This window comes from Anoplophora glabripennis, unplaced genomic scaffold, assembly GCF_000390285.2.
Source record: "Anoplophora glabripennis isolate ALB-LARVAE unplaced genomic scaffold, Agla_2.0 scaffold1492, whole genome shotgun sequence".
Lineage (NCBI taxonomy): Eukaryota > Metazoa > Arthropoda > Insecta > Coleoptera > Cerambycidae > Anoplophora > Anoplophora glabripennis.
In genome coordinates, this window is record NW_019417638.1 from 43,026 (window position 1) to 62,507 (window position 19,482).

The window sequence follows — 19,482 nt, forward strand, 5'->3', positions numbered from 1 at the left end:
GTGTTCTCCTTAAAAAGAAAATCGACGTATCTGTTTTTTTTTGTTTTTTTTTAATTCCGATATTTTCCAGGTGGGAAGTTTTAATTGGAGCACCCTGTATATAGTCTCCTAACTTATAAAATCAATCATATGGGAATTTGTAATATGAAATAATGTTTTAAATAATGACATTATGTTATTATGTGAAGGAAGTAATATATTATTCTAGTTAATTTTTACTGCAAACGTTATTAATTTTTTAAATTACATACCTTCTATCATCAACCACCAAGGATTTTCTATTGGGCGATCATATATGTACTTTGAATGTTTACTATCAAAATGAATAATTTTTATACCAGACATGGAATTACTTTGGTGAATATAATTAGGTGGTAGCTCTTATCTTTTCAAAAATTGCTGTATGTATCCATGTAAATATAAATTAGTTTTTGTGTTTTTGATCCCTGAAGTGGTATTCTATAAGGACATTTTTGTTATAACTTTTGAATTTGAAATTCACTTGTATTAAATAATATGGATAGCCAAAATTTATCGAAAAAAATATTTCTAGAAGACAATTTTAATTTTCAGTGGGAGTACACATAACAGACGGTCGGCGGTCAACAATTAAAAAATTGTTAAAAAATAACAAGATCGTGTCTGAAACATTTTCATAGGTTGATGTTTTATTATTCCCCGACAAAATAGTCGATTGCCGACTGCCTCCCATGTGCGCTCACGCTTAGTAATTAAGATCGTCGATTGTTAATTACACGTTTATAACAATTAAGTTGCTGTTAAGGCGGTATGAGGACAGCTAGTGCATGAAAGCATACTCGTATGTCATCCGGGATTAACATCGAAATAAATTATCCAGAATTATCGGAGACATGCAGTGAACAGCCAATTTTTTTGTCTGCGAAGATGAGTATAACACAATGTAGCGTTTCCCTACTACATCTGTAGTGGCAAGATAAGCCGTAATTAGCAACTCACTTAATCTTAAATTACTTTAATAATACTTTGATAAATGAAATACATATATGTAAAAGTATAAACTGAATACTAGCAAGACTCAGAGTCGAATGCCCTCCCTATAGTCCACATCGGTATCTCGTACCGTAACATAAATAAACACAGGGCTAGACATAATATTTCACTATCTCAAGAGGTCCTACATTATGAATATTCAACACTAAAAATGTCTGGCTGAACCTCGGGCCTCACAGTAGAAATATTGAAAATAATCTGAATATGTTATATATATATATTTAACACATGCACTAATAAATATATTCAAGTAAAGGTACGATACTCTAGTTAATTATTGTATTCAACCGGTGTCTCATCTCAACTCCCGCTTGCTTATCTTTCTTTTTATATCTGCGTAGCATCCAGCTGACTCAGTGCTTTTTCTCTGGAGAGCAGTGGCGTGTCGTTACAGTCGGCCAGGCTACCACTTTTCCGTCCCGGAAAACACGGAGTAACCTAAGGGTACAAATATGCTGGAGCGCCGCTCCACGCGCCAAGCGCCGCTTCACTAAAAAAGTATAATGTATTTCAATGGACCCGCACATACTGAGAATTTAAGCGTCGCGATGTAGCGAACGACATAGGGAGCGATACTTCACGATTTATTTTCACGATTTATTTGAAGCTTTTGAAGCGCCTCAGTCTTGAGTTGCATCCATTGTGCACAGGTCGATTTTACGATGGACACAGAACAAATAATTAATTCTGTATATAATAGAAGGGCCATTTGGAATCAGTCACATTCGGATCATCGGAATAGATATGTTCTTGATAAATTGTGGGCAGAAGTAGCTGAAGAATGTAAAAAAACTTGTTATTGTTATGTTGTTTATTTTCTACTATGTAGTACTATTACAAAGACAATAAAAATATTAAAGTGACAATCACAAATAATCAGTTTAATTATTAATATCTAATTGGAAAGTTATTTATGTAATCTTTAAAAGTATCTCGTATTGCTTTTGCATGATTGGATATGCCAAGTGCTATGATATATGATATGCCCTTTGTGCCAAGTTGTGATCTTCTTCAACTAATGCTAGATGCCTTGGAAACGCTTCTTTGTCAATAATTACATTATGTAAAATACATACCTTAATAATTTTGTCGGCAATCGTTTCGTCCGTTTCTATAGCTTTAGAAAGAATTCGCCATTTTAAATATATTATTCCAAAAGTACATTCTATCGTTTTTCGGGCTCTAGATAATCGTTGATCGTTTTTCCAGTATATAATTAAACGTATCTCCATTCTGAGATATTCGAAAAATCGTGCAGGATGGTTTTTTAATTGAAGGAAAAGGTTATAATATATGGCCCTTTTTTTCCTTTTTGTGTGTGTGTGTCGGATGTACCGAATATTCTCTATAACTTTATAGTATTAAACGCAAAGCAGCGTTATTAAAAATAATTTCATCCTCGCTGTCCGAGAACATCTTTGCAACTGTGACAATAAAATAAATCGTCTTGTTTGTAGCGTTCATTGACGCTTAACTATACATCAGTTAATCTTGAAGCGTCGCGTGAAGCGGCGCTTGGCGCGTGGAGCGGCGCTCCAGCATATTTGTACCCTAAGAGAACAGACAACAATTCGATATATGTAATACAAACAAATATACATCATTCAGGAAGAAGGCGAGTGATGACGTAGTGCTGGCCAAACATCCCACATCCCAGGCCCTCCTCTAGCTTTCTCTAATACATTCATACATCTCACATACAGATAAATTCACCTATAACGATATGCATGCATTTGATCTTTTTAAACAATTACGTAATTAATTATTGTCCGTAGTTTCGTTCTCAGCATCCGTGTTTGATGCATCACTACTGCTTTCGTAAGCAGCTTCATTCGGTCAACCGAACTGACACCTTGATATGTCGCCCGTGCACGTGTCGAGCCTGACAGGTCTTCTACGACATATCTGTCATGTTCGAGCACCTCTTTGACTACGTAGGGACCACTATACTTAGACACTAATTTCGTACTTTTACCGTCGTTGGTAAGATTTACTCGTCGTAGGACTACTAGGTCCCCTATCTTGTATTTCGTGCCTTCCTTTCGTTTAGCATCGAAATAAGCCTTTTGCTTCTCTTGAGCCCTCTGGATTCGTTTTCCAGCTTCTGCTCTCGTTCTCTGAATATCTTCATCCATCTTGCTTTCGGATACAGCCCCACTTAGGAATGAATCGTCCATTCCCCTAGGCTTGTACCCAAAAAAACAGCTCGTAGGGGCTTTTCCCCGTCGCATTATTTGCTGATGAATTTATGCCAAAAACAATAGATGTTATGGTGCCATCCCATTTACTCTCATCCTCATGGGTAGTTGAGATAGAAGCCAATATTGTCCTATTATACCGCTTTATTTGTCCATTCGCACGTGGCGTTGCAGTTGCGTTTAATACAACCTTGATACCGCGCGCCATTATTCCATGGCTAGAAATTGGCCTCAATGATTTGGGATCGAGGGGGATTATCCCTCTTTATCCTGCCTCATCTCGTGTAGGCCTGGACAGCCTTCGTAGGTGGGCCCCATCCGTCGTCTACCCCGACCGCAAATGCGGCCGGTGTAGGCGCTTTGTGGGACCTCCTTTTGTCCTGGCTGGGCCCCGCCGGCTAGGGCCCTTTCTTCTGGCGCTCTTCTTGCTTCGCCGGCTCGTCTGTGTAAACCCCGGGGGTAGTGTCATGTTTATGTGTGGTATGGTTGGGTAGGGTAGTGCGGCTATGCAGCCTGGGATGCGCTTTGCTAAGGTGGCCCTTAGGCTAGCGCGGGAGGGGAGGGTTAAGGAGGGTATGGGGGGTGTGTATGTGTGTGTGTGTGTGTGTGTGTCGTTGTCTTCGTTTCTTGATCCTGGCTGTCTCTGAAACAGAAAAGGTTAGCGGGCAGGGGGGGGGTCATTGGGGTGGTCACCCAGGGTCAAAAAGTTGGTGTCTAGGTCTTTTGTGTTTGTCGGTCACGTCGGGTACGTAGTCAACGGCTTGCCTGAGGAGGGGATTGTCATGTCTAGCGGCTACGTCAAATCGTTTCTCCGCGTTTTGTCTTATTGTCTGTGTAGCGTTTGTGTATTGTAAGTCTCGTAATATGTCAGTGTTTCTTACGTACCAGGGCGCGTCGGTGGCCGTGCGGAGGGCTATGTTTTCCACAGCCTGTAATGACTTTAAGTGGCTTTTTGCCGCGTGACCCCACGCCGTGGAGGCGTAGGTTAGCTGCGGTTGAAGTACCACCTTGATAAGCGTTCGCTTATTCCTTAAACTGAGGGTGTTTCCACCTTTGAGTAAGGGATAGAGCCTAGCCCTGGTGGTCTTCGCTCGCGCCACCGTCTCCACGATGTGCGGTTTCCACGTGAGACGCTGGTCCATCGTCACGCCCAGGTATCGTGTTTGTCGATTCCAGGAGATAGGTTCCTGGGATAGTGTCAGTCTGTCGAGGTTTTGTGGGATTTTTCGTTTGGTAAAAAGGATAGCCGAACTTTTGTTGGGATTAATTTTGACTTTCCACCTGTTGCACCAGGTTTCAAGTTGGTCTAAGGAGTTTTGGAGGAGGGAGACGGAATATCTAGGATCTACGGATTGGGATGTGATTGTCAGGTCGTCGGCGTATAAGTATATGTTGGTGTTGGGGGGATGTGGGATGTCGGAGTTGTAAATGGTGTATAGGTGTGGGGACAGGACGGTGCCCTGGGGGACACCGGCCTCCATGGGACGGGTGGTGGAAAGGGAATCTTGGATTTGGATGCGGAATTTTCGGTGGTGTAGGTAGGATTTTATGAGTTTGGTAAAGGATATGGGATATTGGTTGGTGAGCATTTTCATCAGTAGGCCTTCATGCCAAACCGTATCGAAGGCCTTTGCGACGTCCAGGAAGACAGCACCAGTGTACTGTCCCCTGTTGAAGGCCGCCGTGATGTGCTCGGTAAGGCGAAGGATTTGGAGTTCAGTGGAGTGATTGGGTCGGAAGGCGAACTGCTCGTCTGGAATGACTTGCAGTTCTTGGGAGTGGGTTCTTAGACGGGTTAGGATAATTTTTTCTACCACTTTGCTCATAGCCGGGAGCAGGCTAATGGGCCGGTAGTTGGATGGGATGGTGTGATCTTTGTTGGGTTTTGGGATAAGGATTATGTTTGCTGTTTTCCAGCGGGTAGGGAAGTGTCTTAGTCTGAGTGTCGCGTTTGTTATGTTTAGTAGGGCCATGAGGCCCTTGTGTGGTAGTCGTTTAAGTGTCGTGTTATGTATATTGTCGGGTCCGGGGGCTTTTCTGTTTTTAAGTCTGCGTATTGTCAGTCTTAGTTCGTCAGGTGTTGCGGGGGGGATTATGTCATTGTCTGGCTCTCTGTCGACGCGTCGGGCCGCGCGCTCAGCCACTATCTCGAATTCCTCGTCTTCGTCGGGCAGCTGAGGCAGTCTACACTGCAGTTCCAGGCTATCGGCGAAAGCCTCGGCCTTTTCCTGGTTCGTGTAAACCACCCCCACACTACCGTGGATTGGAGGAATTTTACGGCGAGCGGTCTGTCGCAGGGCCCTCTGCGTTTTCCAGAGGCTGTTGTCTTGTGGATCCAGCGACTCCAGGTGCCTAGCCCAGTTATCCTGGGCCAGTTCATCCAGAGCCGCCTTCACCCGTCTGTTAAGTACGTTTAAGTCATGTCTGTGTCGGGGGAGGCGGGTGCGGGTGGCAAGCCGTTTCGCACGTCGTCTGTCACGTATTAAGTTTTTTATGTCATCGGGGAGGGTGCCCCGGGGGTTTGTCAGTCGGGGGACAATAGTCTCCGTCGTAGTCTGAGTCAGGGCGTTTTTAATGTCAGTCTCAAGGGAGAGGATTGCCGCCTCCAGATCATGGGTGGTTTCGATGACTGGGAGCGCCATGTTTCCTTGCATTACTGTTCGGAAACGCTCCCAGTCAGTGAACCTCCTCGTGAAGGTGCCTTCATATCTCTGTCTTCGCCCCAGATCCAGAAATATTGGATTGTGGGCGGAAGACCCTTCGTATTGGGTGGATATTTGGGCATTTAACGGTATAGATTTTAAGAGGGCAATGTCGATAACGTCGGGGCGTCCTACGGGTCCGTAATGTGTCGGTTCTGTCGGTCCGAGTATAGTCAAGTCGTCGTGTCTGTCTTGGTAATTCAGCAGGACGCGACCTCTTGTGGTCGTCGTCCCGCTGTGCCATATGGGGGACTTCGCGTTGAAGTCCCCGATGGCAATTGTCTGGGGCCAGGAAAGGATTTTGTCTAAGTCATTGTCAAGTAGTGGTAGTCTGGGTGGGTGGTAACAGGACACCACCGCAACGTCTCCATGCCGTAGCGATCTCACCGCTATCGCCACGGCCTCTGTGTTTTGAGTTTGGAGCCGCTGCAGCGGATAGTGGTCGATGCACTTCTTTACTATGAGTGCAACACCACCCCCGTTACGGTTTCTGTCATGTCTGTATATGTCATAGTCAGGGATGGAGGTACGGGATGCCTCGCTGAGGTAGGTCTCCTGGACAGCCATAACGTCTATGTTTAGACGGTTCAAGATGTCCACGAGTTCCGTTTTTTTGGCCCGGAACCCGTCAAGGTTCCAGGACGAAATTCTCAGCGAGGAGGGTTGGGAGGGCCGACGAGCCATTAGAAGTCGAATAATTTTTGCATATTCGACACCATGGTCGTCAGCTGGACGCAGAAGTCCTGAAGACGCTTTGTTGCGTCAATCAGGGCCGCCGCGCCCGGTTGGGAGGGTGTCGTGTCTGTGTGTGCGTGTGGTGAGGTGTTGTGTTTTTGTTTTTGTGTGTTTTGTGTTTTTCTGGTCATGTCAGCGTATGTGCGTCCTGGGGTTGTGTTTGGGGTGGGTAGGAGGGGCTGTCTGTGTGTTTGTGTAGTGTTTTGTGTCGTGTGTGTGTCTGTGTTTTGTGTTTTTGTGTTTTTAGCTTTGGGGTACTGAGGGCACCCCATATAGCTGGCGGGGTGTGGCCCGGCGCAATTTGCACACCTGGCGGGCGTGTCTTTGGCCTTTTTGCATACGTGCGTGCTGTGGTTTTCGCCACATTTTACGCACTTTGGCTCAGCTGTGCACCGGGTCTGGCCGTGGCCGAACCGCTGGCACCGGTGGCACTGTGTGGCAACCCGCTGCTTTCGCTGCAGCTCTACTCGAACCACGAGCGAGCAGCAGCGGGTTACCTTCAGGATGTCCTCCTGGTCCTGTGGGGCCTGAACTAGGACCAGGGGCATTTCCTGTTTATTTTGACGGCTCGCCATGCGGTGCACTATTGCGCCGGGGAACCCTTGTCTTGCGAGGTCGAGTTGGACCTCACTTGGCGAAACACCCGCAGGTATTCCGCGTATCACCACCCTCAGCGTTTTTTCTTCGCTGAGGGTGAAGGTGTGGTACTCCTCGCCTTTGTCTGTCAGTGTCTTTGTCAATAGTCTGTGGTCATTAGGTGTGTTTGGGTATATGGCTATACCGTCTTTAGTCAATTTGGCTTTTGTGTAGTTAATGTTAAGTGTCGTGAGTATTTTTTGTACTTGCGTCCACCGTTCTTGCTTTCGCAAGATTACCGGGGGGACTTGTTTGGTTTTGTCTGTCTGTTTTTGTGTGTTTTGTGGGGTATTTTGTAGGGCGCTTGTGGAGGGTGTAGGTGTCGGGGGGCGCGTGTTTGGTGTTTGTGGTCGTGTTTTGTTTGTTTTGTCTGATTTTTTAAGTCTGGGGGCTTCGTCCTCGCTAGAGGATTCCGCTGTGTGTTTTTTGCGTTTCTCTGTGCGTGTGTGTGTGGGGTGTGTGTGTGGGGGGTGTGTGTGTGTGCCTGTCTGGGGTATATTGTCTGTCATTTGTTTGTCGATAAGTTTGTCGAGTTTTTGGTGTAATTTAGTGGTGTTTTCGTCCGAAAGTTTAATTGTTTTTTGCAAATCGACGATTTGCTGTGTCATGGTTAGTATTTGTTGGTATTGTCGGGTGTTTTGTTCTGTCAGTTCGTGTATTTGTTGTTTTAGCGTCTCGTTTTCATGTTTTTGTGTTTGTAACTGTTCGTATAAATCTGTTTTATTGGTCATATTATTTGGTGAAGCGGAGACTCTTGAAGAGGGTCTTTCGCTGTCTGTATCGTCCATGTATATGTATATGTTCTCCTCGTTTTCGGAGTCCGACATTGTGTGCGTGTGTGTGTGTGTGTGTGTGTGTATGTGTGTGTGTGTGGGAAGGTGTGTAAGTGTTAGTCGTGTGGGGATGCCCCCTCACGGGGGCGTACGTGTCTTTTGGTGTATTTGTCTGTCTGGTATATTGTTTGTCGGGGGTCGCAATTTTAAAAAAATGTATTTTAAAGTAATGAAAATAACTGATAAATAAGTAAAAACTTACCTGGGCATAACCCCGGCACAGGTATCTGTAACAAAGATGCCGACGGCGTCTATGCTTAAGCCGGGGATTAGGTCGGTGATTAAAAGGAAAGAAAGGGATTCTCTCCAGGTAGCCTTAATAAAGGCAGGTAGATCTTGCTCGTTGCAATGCACTTCACCTCACAAACAAACACGTCCGCTCCGCTCGGCTGTTCGCTCTGAACTGGCTATTTTGACCGTGATTTGCAATATGTACCTTTTATTTAAAATGTTATATATAATTTTGATGAATTTACCTTTAAGATAATTAATAGTTTTAGTGAATTATGGTATGGTTTACACCAGGGGTGCCCGATACTACTATCGGCCATTTACCGGAAAAAAATTGAGCGGCAAGCGATCGTTACCAAAAAGTAAGGGGGGAGGGGATAGAACTCGGCTGTAACATAATAGATGATATGATATACGCTGTCGTTATTTGGTTACTGGCCAATTAAAATCTGAATTCTATCTACTAGGTACAAAAATCTACAATGTAACTAAAAATTTTTATTGAACATGCATACAAATTATACATAGGTAGTAATGATAATTATATGTCGCTAAGAAGTATCGACATCTTTGGATGGATGGATATTTATCTTCAGATATAAAACACCAAAATTTTGAATCACTTGCTCTTGCTTTGAGATGTATATCTGAAATCATCTGTAATACATCATTTTCCACAAAAGACAAGTCTTGCTTGAAGATGTTTGATATTTCAGTAGCACATTTTTCAACGTCTTCACAAGAAAACAGATAGCTCTTGAAAGTTACAATATTCGTCAATTTGTTAAAATGAGTTTGAAAGACGTTTGTCTTTCAAACTTTCAGAATATTTCTTATTTCTGTCTCGTAAATACCATATTTTAATTGACGACTGGCTTTTGCTTTCAAAGCCGGAACATTTTTCAAATCTTTCCTATTTAGTTGATTAATCAGTAGTAGCAATTTACTTATATTAATATAATTATATTTTATTTTATATTTTAATCCAATTTGAAGGTAATTTATTTAGGGAATGTGGATATGTCTCCGCGATCGACTTCTAATGCTATCGCGATCGATCGGTCGATTGCGATCCACTGTTTGAGCACCCCTGGTTTATACGAATAGTGAAATGGTATATGTATATGTTAAAATAGTATTTTCTGTTCAATTTTAAAGAAAAGTTGTACAAACTTGGCTTTGATGTACAAATTTTAAGGTTGATTTTAATTCCTAATTCTTTAGTAAAAAACTTTTAATGATTGGTACTACATAGTAAATTGTACCATTATTTAAAAATATATGTATGCGAATGAGGTTCTCTATGTACATGTATGCCAGAAAAAAAACTTACTAACTACTTAAAAAAACTAGAAGTACTTATGTATGGCATTAAGAAAATGTTTACGAAGTTGTTTTAGTTTCATTATTGTGAAAAAATACACGCAGGATGGGCATGCGGTACTGCAAGGATGCTGGATGGGTTTATGTATAGTTCCATTAAAATTTATGTATTTTAGAACCGCATCATTGCCGCATGTGTACAGCTGTCCTGCAGACGTTCGTCCTCAATTGTCTTTTATAACTTAAAATAATCCATATCTTTTCATTAATTTTGAACACACTTTATCTCGAAATTGTAAGGTTTTCGGAAACATGATTATAGGGATCTTTTTCGATAATTTGTAACTAATAGACTGTTATTAAAGTTGGACCTAACATTTTCCGTTTGCCTATGTTTATGAAACCAGATAAAAAAGTTTTTTTGACGAATTCCATTTAAAAAAGTGTAACTTTGTGGTATGTCTTGAAAACCTGTTGGTCTTAGAAGTGGTATAATAAGTTAATTAAATTTACCGTAGAATTACTTATGTGTTCACTGCAATTAGATTTTTTAGAACCATCCCTCTCCTCTTTGAGGAACTGGGTGAAGTTTATAAAGTTAAGAATTTTAATTTGAAAATAATTTTACAATAAATTAATGTTTGAATAGTTGAATAATACTTCTTTGTGCATTAACTTGAAATAAGATAAATCATCTTTATATTAAAGTTGAAAAATAATTTTCTTCATAAAAAATTCATTCGGTGATAATTTATGTATGAAATTTAATTGAAATTGATATGAAGGCGTTTGGAGGGTGTAAAATAATATCAGATCCTGGAAAAAAAGTTGCTAATACAAGTTTCCAAATATTGGGGATTAGGATTTGCGAATTTGAGGAAATTATAAGTAGTTACCAAATATGCGCGTTCTTAGAATGCAATTCAAAAATATATTTGAACTTCATTTTTTTTGTTATGTTAATGACGTACATTTACATAGTTATTATTAACATTTATTTCTGTGATAATCCACGTCAATTTTTTTATTTCAGATTCTAACGAAATTCGAAAATACGATAAGACTGAAGAAATTGTGCCAAGAAGAACAAAAGTTTCCAGTATTTCAGTAAACATTCCTGCTGCTGGTTTAGGTAGTCGCCCTCCTTCCGTTGTTAGTACCACAGTATCAGATGAGGGAGGATTTAATGAACCTTCCCCGAAAATAGAAGCAAAATTAAAACCTCATGAAGAATCTATTTATGATTTTCCTGTTAATGAAAATAAAGCTTTAGAATACACAAATTCTCCTGAAGACATAAATCAGTACAAAGAAAATTCATTTTTTTCTGAATCAAATTTAACTAAGTTAACTCCAGAACAAATAGAGGCACTTTATGCAGTCCCTAATAAATCTAGTCAACCTAGTGATAAAACATCTCTTCCATCAACTGATTCTGATGTAATTCAATATGCAGTACCTCATAAACAGCAAAATATCAAGCAACATTCTGTTTCTTCTAACGAAGACGAATTTTCTCAATATGCTGTTCCCTGTAAATCACTTTGCCAACAAAAATCTGTCACTTCAACAGACTCCGACATATCTCAAGTCACTGTTATACCTCAAAAGTCTATCGATTCAGATATTATGTATCACAACCACACTAATGTAATTACAAATTCAGTGCTTGCCGAATTAGAAAGTCAAGATAGTTATGAAAAAAACTGTCAGAATTGTTTAAAAAAAGACGATAAGATAAGTCACGAGAATTCCGATGTTCATGAAGCAAGAAAATCAGAACCTTTCATTATGACTCGTGAAGTTTTACAGTCCTCAGACGGGAGTGCTCGATCGACGGACTTCCAAAAATCTGAGGCCAATATTTTAGATTTAAATGATGTTGAATATGTGGATGCTAGTGACAATGATCAGGATAGTGTATGCATTAAAAAAGTACCTGAAGCTGATGCAATGACTCCAGATGAAGCTGAAAATCTATTAAGCAGCAAGTAAGTGCCTTAATATTTTATTGCTTAGTTAAAAATGAAAACCTTGAATGAAATTATTCTGAATCACATAAATTTTAAAAGAACTAGGAGTGTGAATTAATTTTGATGGATTTTTTTTGGTAAATTTGATACTTTATTGTGAAAAATTGTATGCATTATTATTTTTCAAAATATCTATCGGTAGCCGCTACTTTTTTTCCATCTTTCTGGCAGCATATAGATTCTGCGTTGAATAAACAACTCATCTTTCGGTGCTACCCAGCAATCAATCCAATTTTTTGTATGTTCATATGATTGGAAGTGTTGCTTAGCCAGGCCATGTTCCGTGAATCGGAACAATTAGTAATCGGATGAAGCAATATCAGATGAACTTGGCGGATGGGATAAAATATCCCATTTCACCGTAAGTTTCCAACAGCATTCGATGACTTTTAGCAGTACTTTTCTTTTAATTAAATGGGAAAAGTAAAATTTTCCACAAATAGTAATTATTTGTGGAAAATAAATATGTTGTTAACACTTCAGCAAAATGACCCAATAAAAAGTCAAGACCAATGACAGAGCTTTGATATGAATATAGTTACAGAAGTGCTGATGCGATATAGCATAAGTGACGCTATCTATGGTAAACCCCTCAAAATTAATTCACAGTCAGCAAATAGGAAAAGCACATAAACAGAATATCTGTGCTGTCGGTGTTTAGGAAACAAAATGTATTTTTTTCCTTTTGTGATGATATCCGGATTATATCACAGATTTAAAAAATGTTAACATTTAAAATGATTCACTTGCGAACAATTTTTTGAATGAAATATTAATAGACTCCTTTCACCCACGGAGTTTTATACACCATATTCTTGTAACTACAAAAATGTTTTTCAGTTTCAACCAATTTCCCCAAAAGAATACCTTTTTCTATTTTTTCAATAGCTTTATGCACCATCTTGTGTGAGAGGTGCATGTGTATAATGAATGTGTGTGTTAGATCTTACAAGATAAAAGTTAATTTAAATTTAATATGGTGTTGTTTAAAAGTTATGTATTAGAAACGGATTACAATCACAATTTTGAAGTTTTAATTTTATATAGCAAACAAACTTGTCGAGGCTTATCACCTTAAAATATTTGTATTGCATTTTAAGCCATCTGGTACTGTGTTCTGATAAGGTTGGCAATATGCTTTATAACAGAATCACACCTACCAAAATCTAATCTTCTGAATGTGGCAATGGAAAACAACATTTTTTCATATAACTTTAAAATACTGCTCCCCTGTAAACTTTCTTATTGTGACAAAATATACAAGGCGTTCAAATCATTTGAAAATGTCAAACTTACCTTGATAAAGAATCAACGAAGTAGTTTTAAAACTGAGAATCTTATATACAGAGTTAAAAACAAAACATCACTTTTCAGTGAAGAATATTGGGTGATTCACAGCAATGGGATGTTTGCCACTTTTTCAGCTATTACCATAAAATAAAATAACTGATTAAAGACTAGACCTGTATTTTTTATTTTACTTTAACTGGCTATTAAAAAAAAAAATGTAAAAAGAAACGATTTTGGAAGTTGCATCGTGTTAGACTATGCACCGGCCATTAATAGGAAGCTCAACTAAAATCGCATACCGTTGTTCTTCTTATAAAATTGTGATTTTGGTACTTTTAGGTTAGCATATCTCGAAAACCAGAGCCAATTGAGAAATTTGGACCTCGGATTCAAATTCAGCGCACCAAAATCCTTTGTTAAAGTCTATGTTGTTGGCCTGTGTTTTAAGCTTAGTGTTGAATTAAAAAAATGTATATTTTTGCAATAATACATAGTCGTTTTTTGTTTTTTTTTTTTTATTCAAGTGATGAGACTATTAAATTACACTTTTTGATAAAATTATTTCTGTGGAGATTTTTAGCCTGATTCGTACTGTAATTTTTATGTTAACGAGAATAATTTGAGCTTTATGTAGGATTCTGAATTGTTAAATATTTTCTAACAGAAATGACTTATTTGTTTATTATGCTTGTTGTGCCATTTTTGAGATATAAGGCTCCAAAAGTAACAATAACACGCAGTCACAGCAGAGTGAGCAACTCGATTATAGGGATATTTGTGTTATGTAACTTATATACTAAATAAAATTGTGACATCAAGACTAATATGGGTATCAGCAAAATTATCTTTTTTGAAGTTATATTTTTTTAACTTTTAGATTCTCATCACATGAACATGAAGTAATAAAATGCCCTAAAAATATTAAAATTTAGAGAATATGGAGACCCTGAATTTTTCTGTTCTGATAAGTTCTATTAAATACATTTTTTTATAAAAATTTAAAAAACCGAGGATGACATTTTCAAATTTTTTGATTTTTAAAAATTTTTTGTCACAAGTTTGAAGTTCATGGTAGGTATCTCAAAATAAGTAAAGCTTTGTCAAGAATTATATTTTCTCGAAAAATCAATAGTAACAAAGTTTACAAGAAGGCGATACCTCATCTAGAGGCATACCATATTAAATACAGAATGTTTTGTTTTAGAGCCATAGGATGTCAAAAATACTTTTTTTAAATCAATGTATTGCACTGAAATTTGGTACAGGTAAGTTTCTGAGAGAGATAAACTGGTTTAGGTCAAGTACTTAGGTATAATTTTGCTTCCTTAAAATGTTACTTAAAAATGGAGAATTTTTTTAATGATCCGTTATTTTTTGAGGAAGCAAAATTGTATCAAAATAACTTGATTCAAATCAGTTTATTTTCATCCAAGAAAGTTACTCTTGATTTGTTTCTGAACATTTTATATTAAGGAATAGGACCTAACTGATCTTTCTCGAAAAATTTTTTATGTGATGTTCATTCTTCATGGGTGTTGATATCTGAAAAAAAATGCTGACTTTAAAATAATATGTTGCAAAATTATACAAAAGCAATCTGTCTTTACAAAATTACCTTTCATTGCAAATTCGCTGTCTGCCACTAGTTTCATACATTTGGCTGAAAACAATACTTATATTATAGATCGTAGGTAATAACTGGCAACAGTGATAAGCCTGTGGTGTGGACGTCTAACAATGTATATTCGATAGCTACCCAGAGGCGGCACAGACAAGAGTTTATGTACACTTTAGGAAACGAATTGTGATTCCTAAGTTGATGCCTATTTTTATAGCACTTAAAATTCATAAATTAACATTTTTTGAAATACCATCTTCCAAATAACTTGCAAATAAAAATCGTACCATATTGATTTTGAAAATAACAATTTATACCGGTTATGCCTTGAATTTAAAGATAAGTTCAAAATGGATGCCAGTCATATCACAAAGTTGGGCATGACATACCTAAGAGTTTGTCATGCACATGATAGGGATAAAGGTTTTTCCCTAGTTGTATTAGCTTCGTCACTTCTCTTAATTGGTGTTTTAAATACTAAATTTTTCATCTAACTCCATAAAAAGGAATTACAAGAATTAAAACGCTCATACCACCCCTAAACATTGGCTTCCAAATTTGTAACTGTTCATAAATTAATAACATACATAAAATAAAAAAAAGTGATATCCATTAGGTTCTTTGCAAGTCCCGGTTTAAATTTTTTTACAACTATGGAAGTCTATAGCTGCCTTATTTTGAAGTTTTTATATGAAAAAAAAAAAAAAAAAATAGTTTTGAGTAGTTCTACACGCTGTCAAAAAATATGACAACTTTGGAATCACACCTTATATTTATGTAGTATAATAGTATAAGTAATGTATTATAAGTAATATAGTATAGTATCTCTATTTTTTTCATATTGGAACCTGCTCCCTGCACCAAATAGAATTCTGGAGAAAAAAAATAGGTAAGAAATCAATTTTTGCGTGTGTATTTTAACATTTTTAGAAAATAAGTTGTTTTAAATAATTCTTTAGATTTGTTTTATTAGGCCAATCAATAGTGGTTTTGTTTATGACAAAAATACTAGTAGCAAAAGGACTGTGCCATCATATAAAAGACAGTCTGAATAAATATAGGTATGCTTATATGTTTCCTACTCCAATTTACCATTAATTAATTTTAATTACATTTTTATGCAAAAAAACGCTTTATTTTGGGTTTATAGAAAATCAGAATACAAATAAAATAAGATGTCGATCAATCCGATCGGATAATTAGCAATGAAAAAAACCAGGTAAAATCGGAAAATTTAACGGTTTTTAAAGAATTTATTACTCCGCCATTTTTTAAGTTGTAGAGCTCGGCACAAAAGTAGTGAATTATATGTACTTTAAGTTTGCACAAAGCAGGCACTGTCAGACAATTAGTTTTGGCACAATTATTGTAATTTGAATTTTTTGGCGCACCATTTTGCAAAGAGTCTGGATGCGTTGTAGGTGATCCAATTTTAATTTTTCGGCCGGATTTTGAAAGTAGAAGTATAATACTACAAAACATATATTCTGATATTCGGATAAAATGCAAAATACGTGAAAAACCCTTTCAAACATTCTTAAAAAACGGTCGAGCGCGCGTATGCGGTCGAGTACTGGTGGAAGATCGGGAGATGAGTGGCAGTGGATATATAGGTATACAATTTTGAATATTGTTATAGTATATGTAGTTTAATATTATTGTAAGTGGTGATACATAATAAATAATATACCAGTTTCATGTTGTTTAAAATGACTGCAGAAGCATCTACATCTGCCAATAGCTAATTATTATTGCAGTCTTTCGTTTGAATATACATATAAAAAAACAACTGTATTGTAAATTCGTTCATAAACAACTTGTAAAATGTAATAAAATTTCCTTAACAGTATACAGGGACACCTAAATATGTGTTCTTTGGAACAGAAAAGTACATTTTGCAAGAAAACTTTCAAATTCATGTTTGATGTCAAAATTTCGCGTAAATGTCAAAAAATGCAGGAACAAAATAAGGAATGTCCACAGATTTCACATCATTGTGGTTCCCCGTATTGGAATGCCATTTCAACTGCGTGTTTGGAACATGGGATTCTGCTTAAATTTAAATTATTCACATTTAATTTTGTTACTCTTTTATTTATTTTAGATTACTTTAATATGTGTTGTAATGATTCACTGCTGAAATAGTTGAGTAAGAAAAAAGAGTGGAAACATACTGTATGTCTTTACATACCTGTGTTAACTTTTCTAAATGCATTCATTTTTACTGTACATAGTGATGGCAGTATAGTTTAGCTAAACTAGGCTAATGTCAAAGGTCTTGACACTGAGATTCACAAATTAAATACATACTGCTTAAAAAAATAGTAACATAAGGCTATTATTATTCGTGACTGAATATTGCTGAATATCTGACTTGTAGTTACTATTTCTATCTCTTTTGATCTTAATTGTCATATGGTAGTTTAAATCTCTTCTTTCACTCATACTACACATACTACAACATACGACTTCACTCGCGAAAAAAGGCCTATAATTGTTTCCAAAATTTGAAAATTCTCAAAGCAAGAGATGCTTCTTGAATGAGCTTTACTCACATTAACTTAGCTAAAACAATTTAAATATAATTTGAAAGGTATTTTTATAATGCAATTCATTTAACAATAAATTGTTTAATTATTTATTTGTCACATAAAAAATATTGTTTCATACATATTTACAATTTATTTGTAACGGAATGGTAAAATTATAAAAACATCAAGAAATCATTATTGTTTAAAATTAAAATGATAGGAGAAAACTCTTAACAGGCATATCTTATATCATATTTAGATTTAATTTTTTTTATGTTAAATATTACTTTATGTGTGTATTTTACAGACGAAAAAATAAAAATTATATTTGGATGAATAAATTTCTTCATTTTTGACATTTTGAACATTAAAAAAGAAAATTATGCATTTAAGAGTATTAATTTCCTCTAATACTAATTTTAAATGTTAATAGATCCGATATATTATCAGATGAAGAAGCACAAGAAGTTACCAGACTGCTACACCCGACAGATACTAAACCTGATAAATGGCAGCCAAATGCATCTAGTTCACTTCTACAAGATTCTATTACTGCGTCTATGCATGATTCTTCAGGGCCAATATCTTTGAATGACAGTCTGGGTCCCCCTTCCCTTCAAGAAGAATCAGTAAATGAACCTATAATTGAACTCAATGAACCTTTGTCTCAAAGTTTTATAGAAAATCAGGATAATGCCATAAAGGATATTGAACCTCTTTCTCAGTATTATGAGTCCACTTCAAGTTTAGATATATCTACCCGAGATGAAGAAGATGGCTCTAAGGTTGAATGCAGCGTATCAGCAACTGATTCAGGCTTGATAGGTTTGTATTTAAATTGTTAGTTTATGTCGCATGCATTCAAATATAGTGCATGTTATTAGGTTTTATGCATGTATGGGCTTAGAAAAATTGGTGCATTGGCCACTGATTAATTATTTTACTAGTGCAAATGCATAATGTTTATACCATTCCACAACAAAATTATTTCATTTTTATTTACAGATTCAACAAGTATATCAGAAGGAAATAATCCGGAACTTAACCAAGATAATGGATTTACTCCAAAGCCAATACAAGTAGTAGGCATTGAACATGGTGTACATTATTATGAAGATGGGCACTTCTGGATGGAAGTTCCAGGTTTACCTCCAGAGGAAGATGATGATGATCTTGAATTTCCCACATACATTCCAAAACCACCAAGTAAAGTGTGTTTTTCAGTGGAACCCATGAAAGTTTATTCTACATTTAGTATAAAAGAATATGATAGAAGGAATGAAGACGTGGATCCTGTTGCGGCTTCTGCGGAATATGAGTTAGAAAAACGAGTGGAGAAAATGGATGTATTTCCAGTTGAACTAGTAAAAGGTCCAGAAGGTCTTGGTTTAAGTATTATTGGAATGGGGGTGGGCGCAGATGCAGGACTGGAAAAATTAGGTTTGTACCAAAAATTTACAGTAGCAGCATAATGATCATAATGATCATAATGATAATAATGATAATAATGATAATAATTTTTTTTTCGTTAGACAATTACAATAACTGTATAGGAATATCAGTTCTAAATACAACATAGGTATTAAATTAAAATTACATTAAAAGTAACCCTAACAATAACAATAAAAATTGGAAACACTCCTGTCACCAGTTTAGTCTTGAACATAGAATTAATTTATGCCATAAAAGCGTCTGTCGACAAGGTACTTTTTTAGTTTACATTTAAAATAATTTATATATTTTATCTCCCTTAAATAGTTTGGAGAAATTCACGAAAATTTTATTTTTCCCTATTTTTATTAAAAATGTGTAATAAATATCTTAACAATACGTGTACCACAAGAAATTTGCATTAAAAAAAAAATATTGCGGTCATAAATTGAGGACATAGTAGAGACCCGGCTGGGACTGCGTGACGTCAACACTTTCTTCGCCCGCCCGTGTCTATGCGACAGGCACTAAAAATTTTGTTTTCCAAGAGACCACGCTTGTCGCTTAGTACGGCTACTGATCTCGGGTGTGGACGAGAATGTGCGTTAGTTAATTTAAACAGTGAGTTTTTCACTTGAAAAAGACTTTACAATAGCCGATTCGACCAATTTGCCGGCAATAGACATTATAATGGTTATGGAGTATTTTAACTGTAACAAAGACTTTATTAGTGCAGAAATGAGAGGAATTAAGCTGCAGAGGTAAGTAATACACTTAGTACTACACTTACTCTGTAATATACAAGTGTCATAAAATTTGTAATCAGATAAGTATAGATTGTTTTTTTATTTTTAAGATCTGGGCGAAAGGAATACGGAGACAATGCCGT

The 19,482-nt window shown here is 37.0% G+C and overlaps 1 protein-coding gene across 1 annotated transcript in view; it reads left to right on the forward strand.

Annotated features, from left to right (window-relative positions):
* The window catches only part of LOC108916229, a gene marked incomplete at its 3' end in the record, with an annotated part of 53,941 nt that extends 35,339 nt beyond the window's left edge, over positions 1-18,602 (forward strand). The window contains 4 exon segments of the mRNA XM_018722439.2: positions 10,724-11,681; positions 15,476-15,520; positions 17,596-17,987; positions 18,168-18,602. Of these exon segments, the coding sequence (XP_018577955.1) occupies positions 10,724-11,681; positions 15,476-15,520; positions 17,596-17,987; positions 18,168-18,602 (1,830 nt within the window).
* Positions 18,603-19,482: the final 880 nt, after the last annotated feature.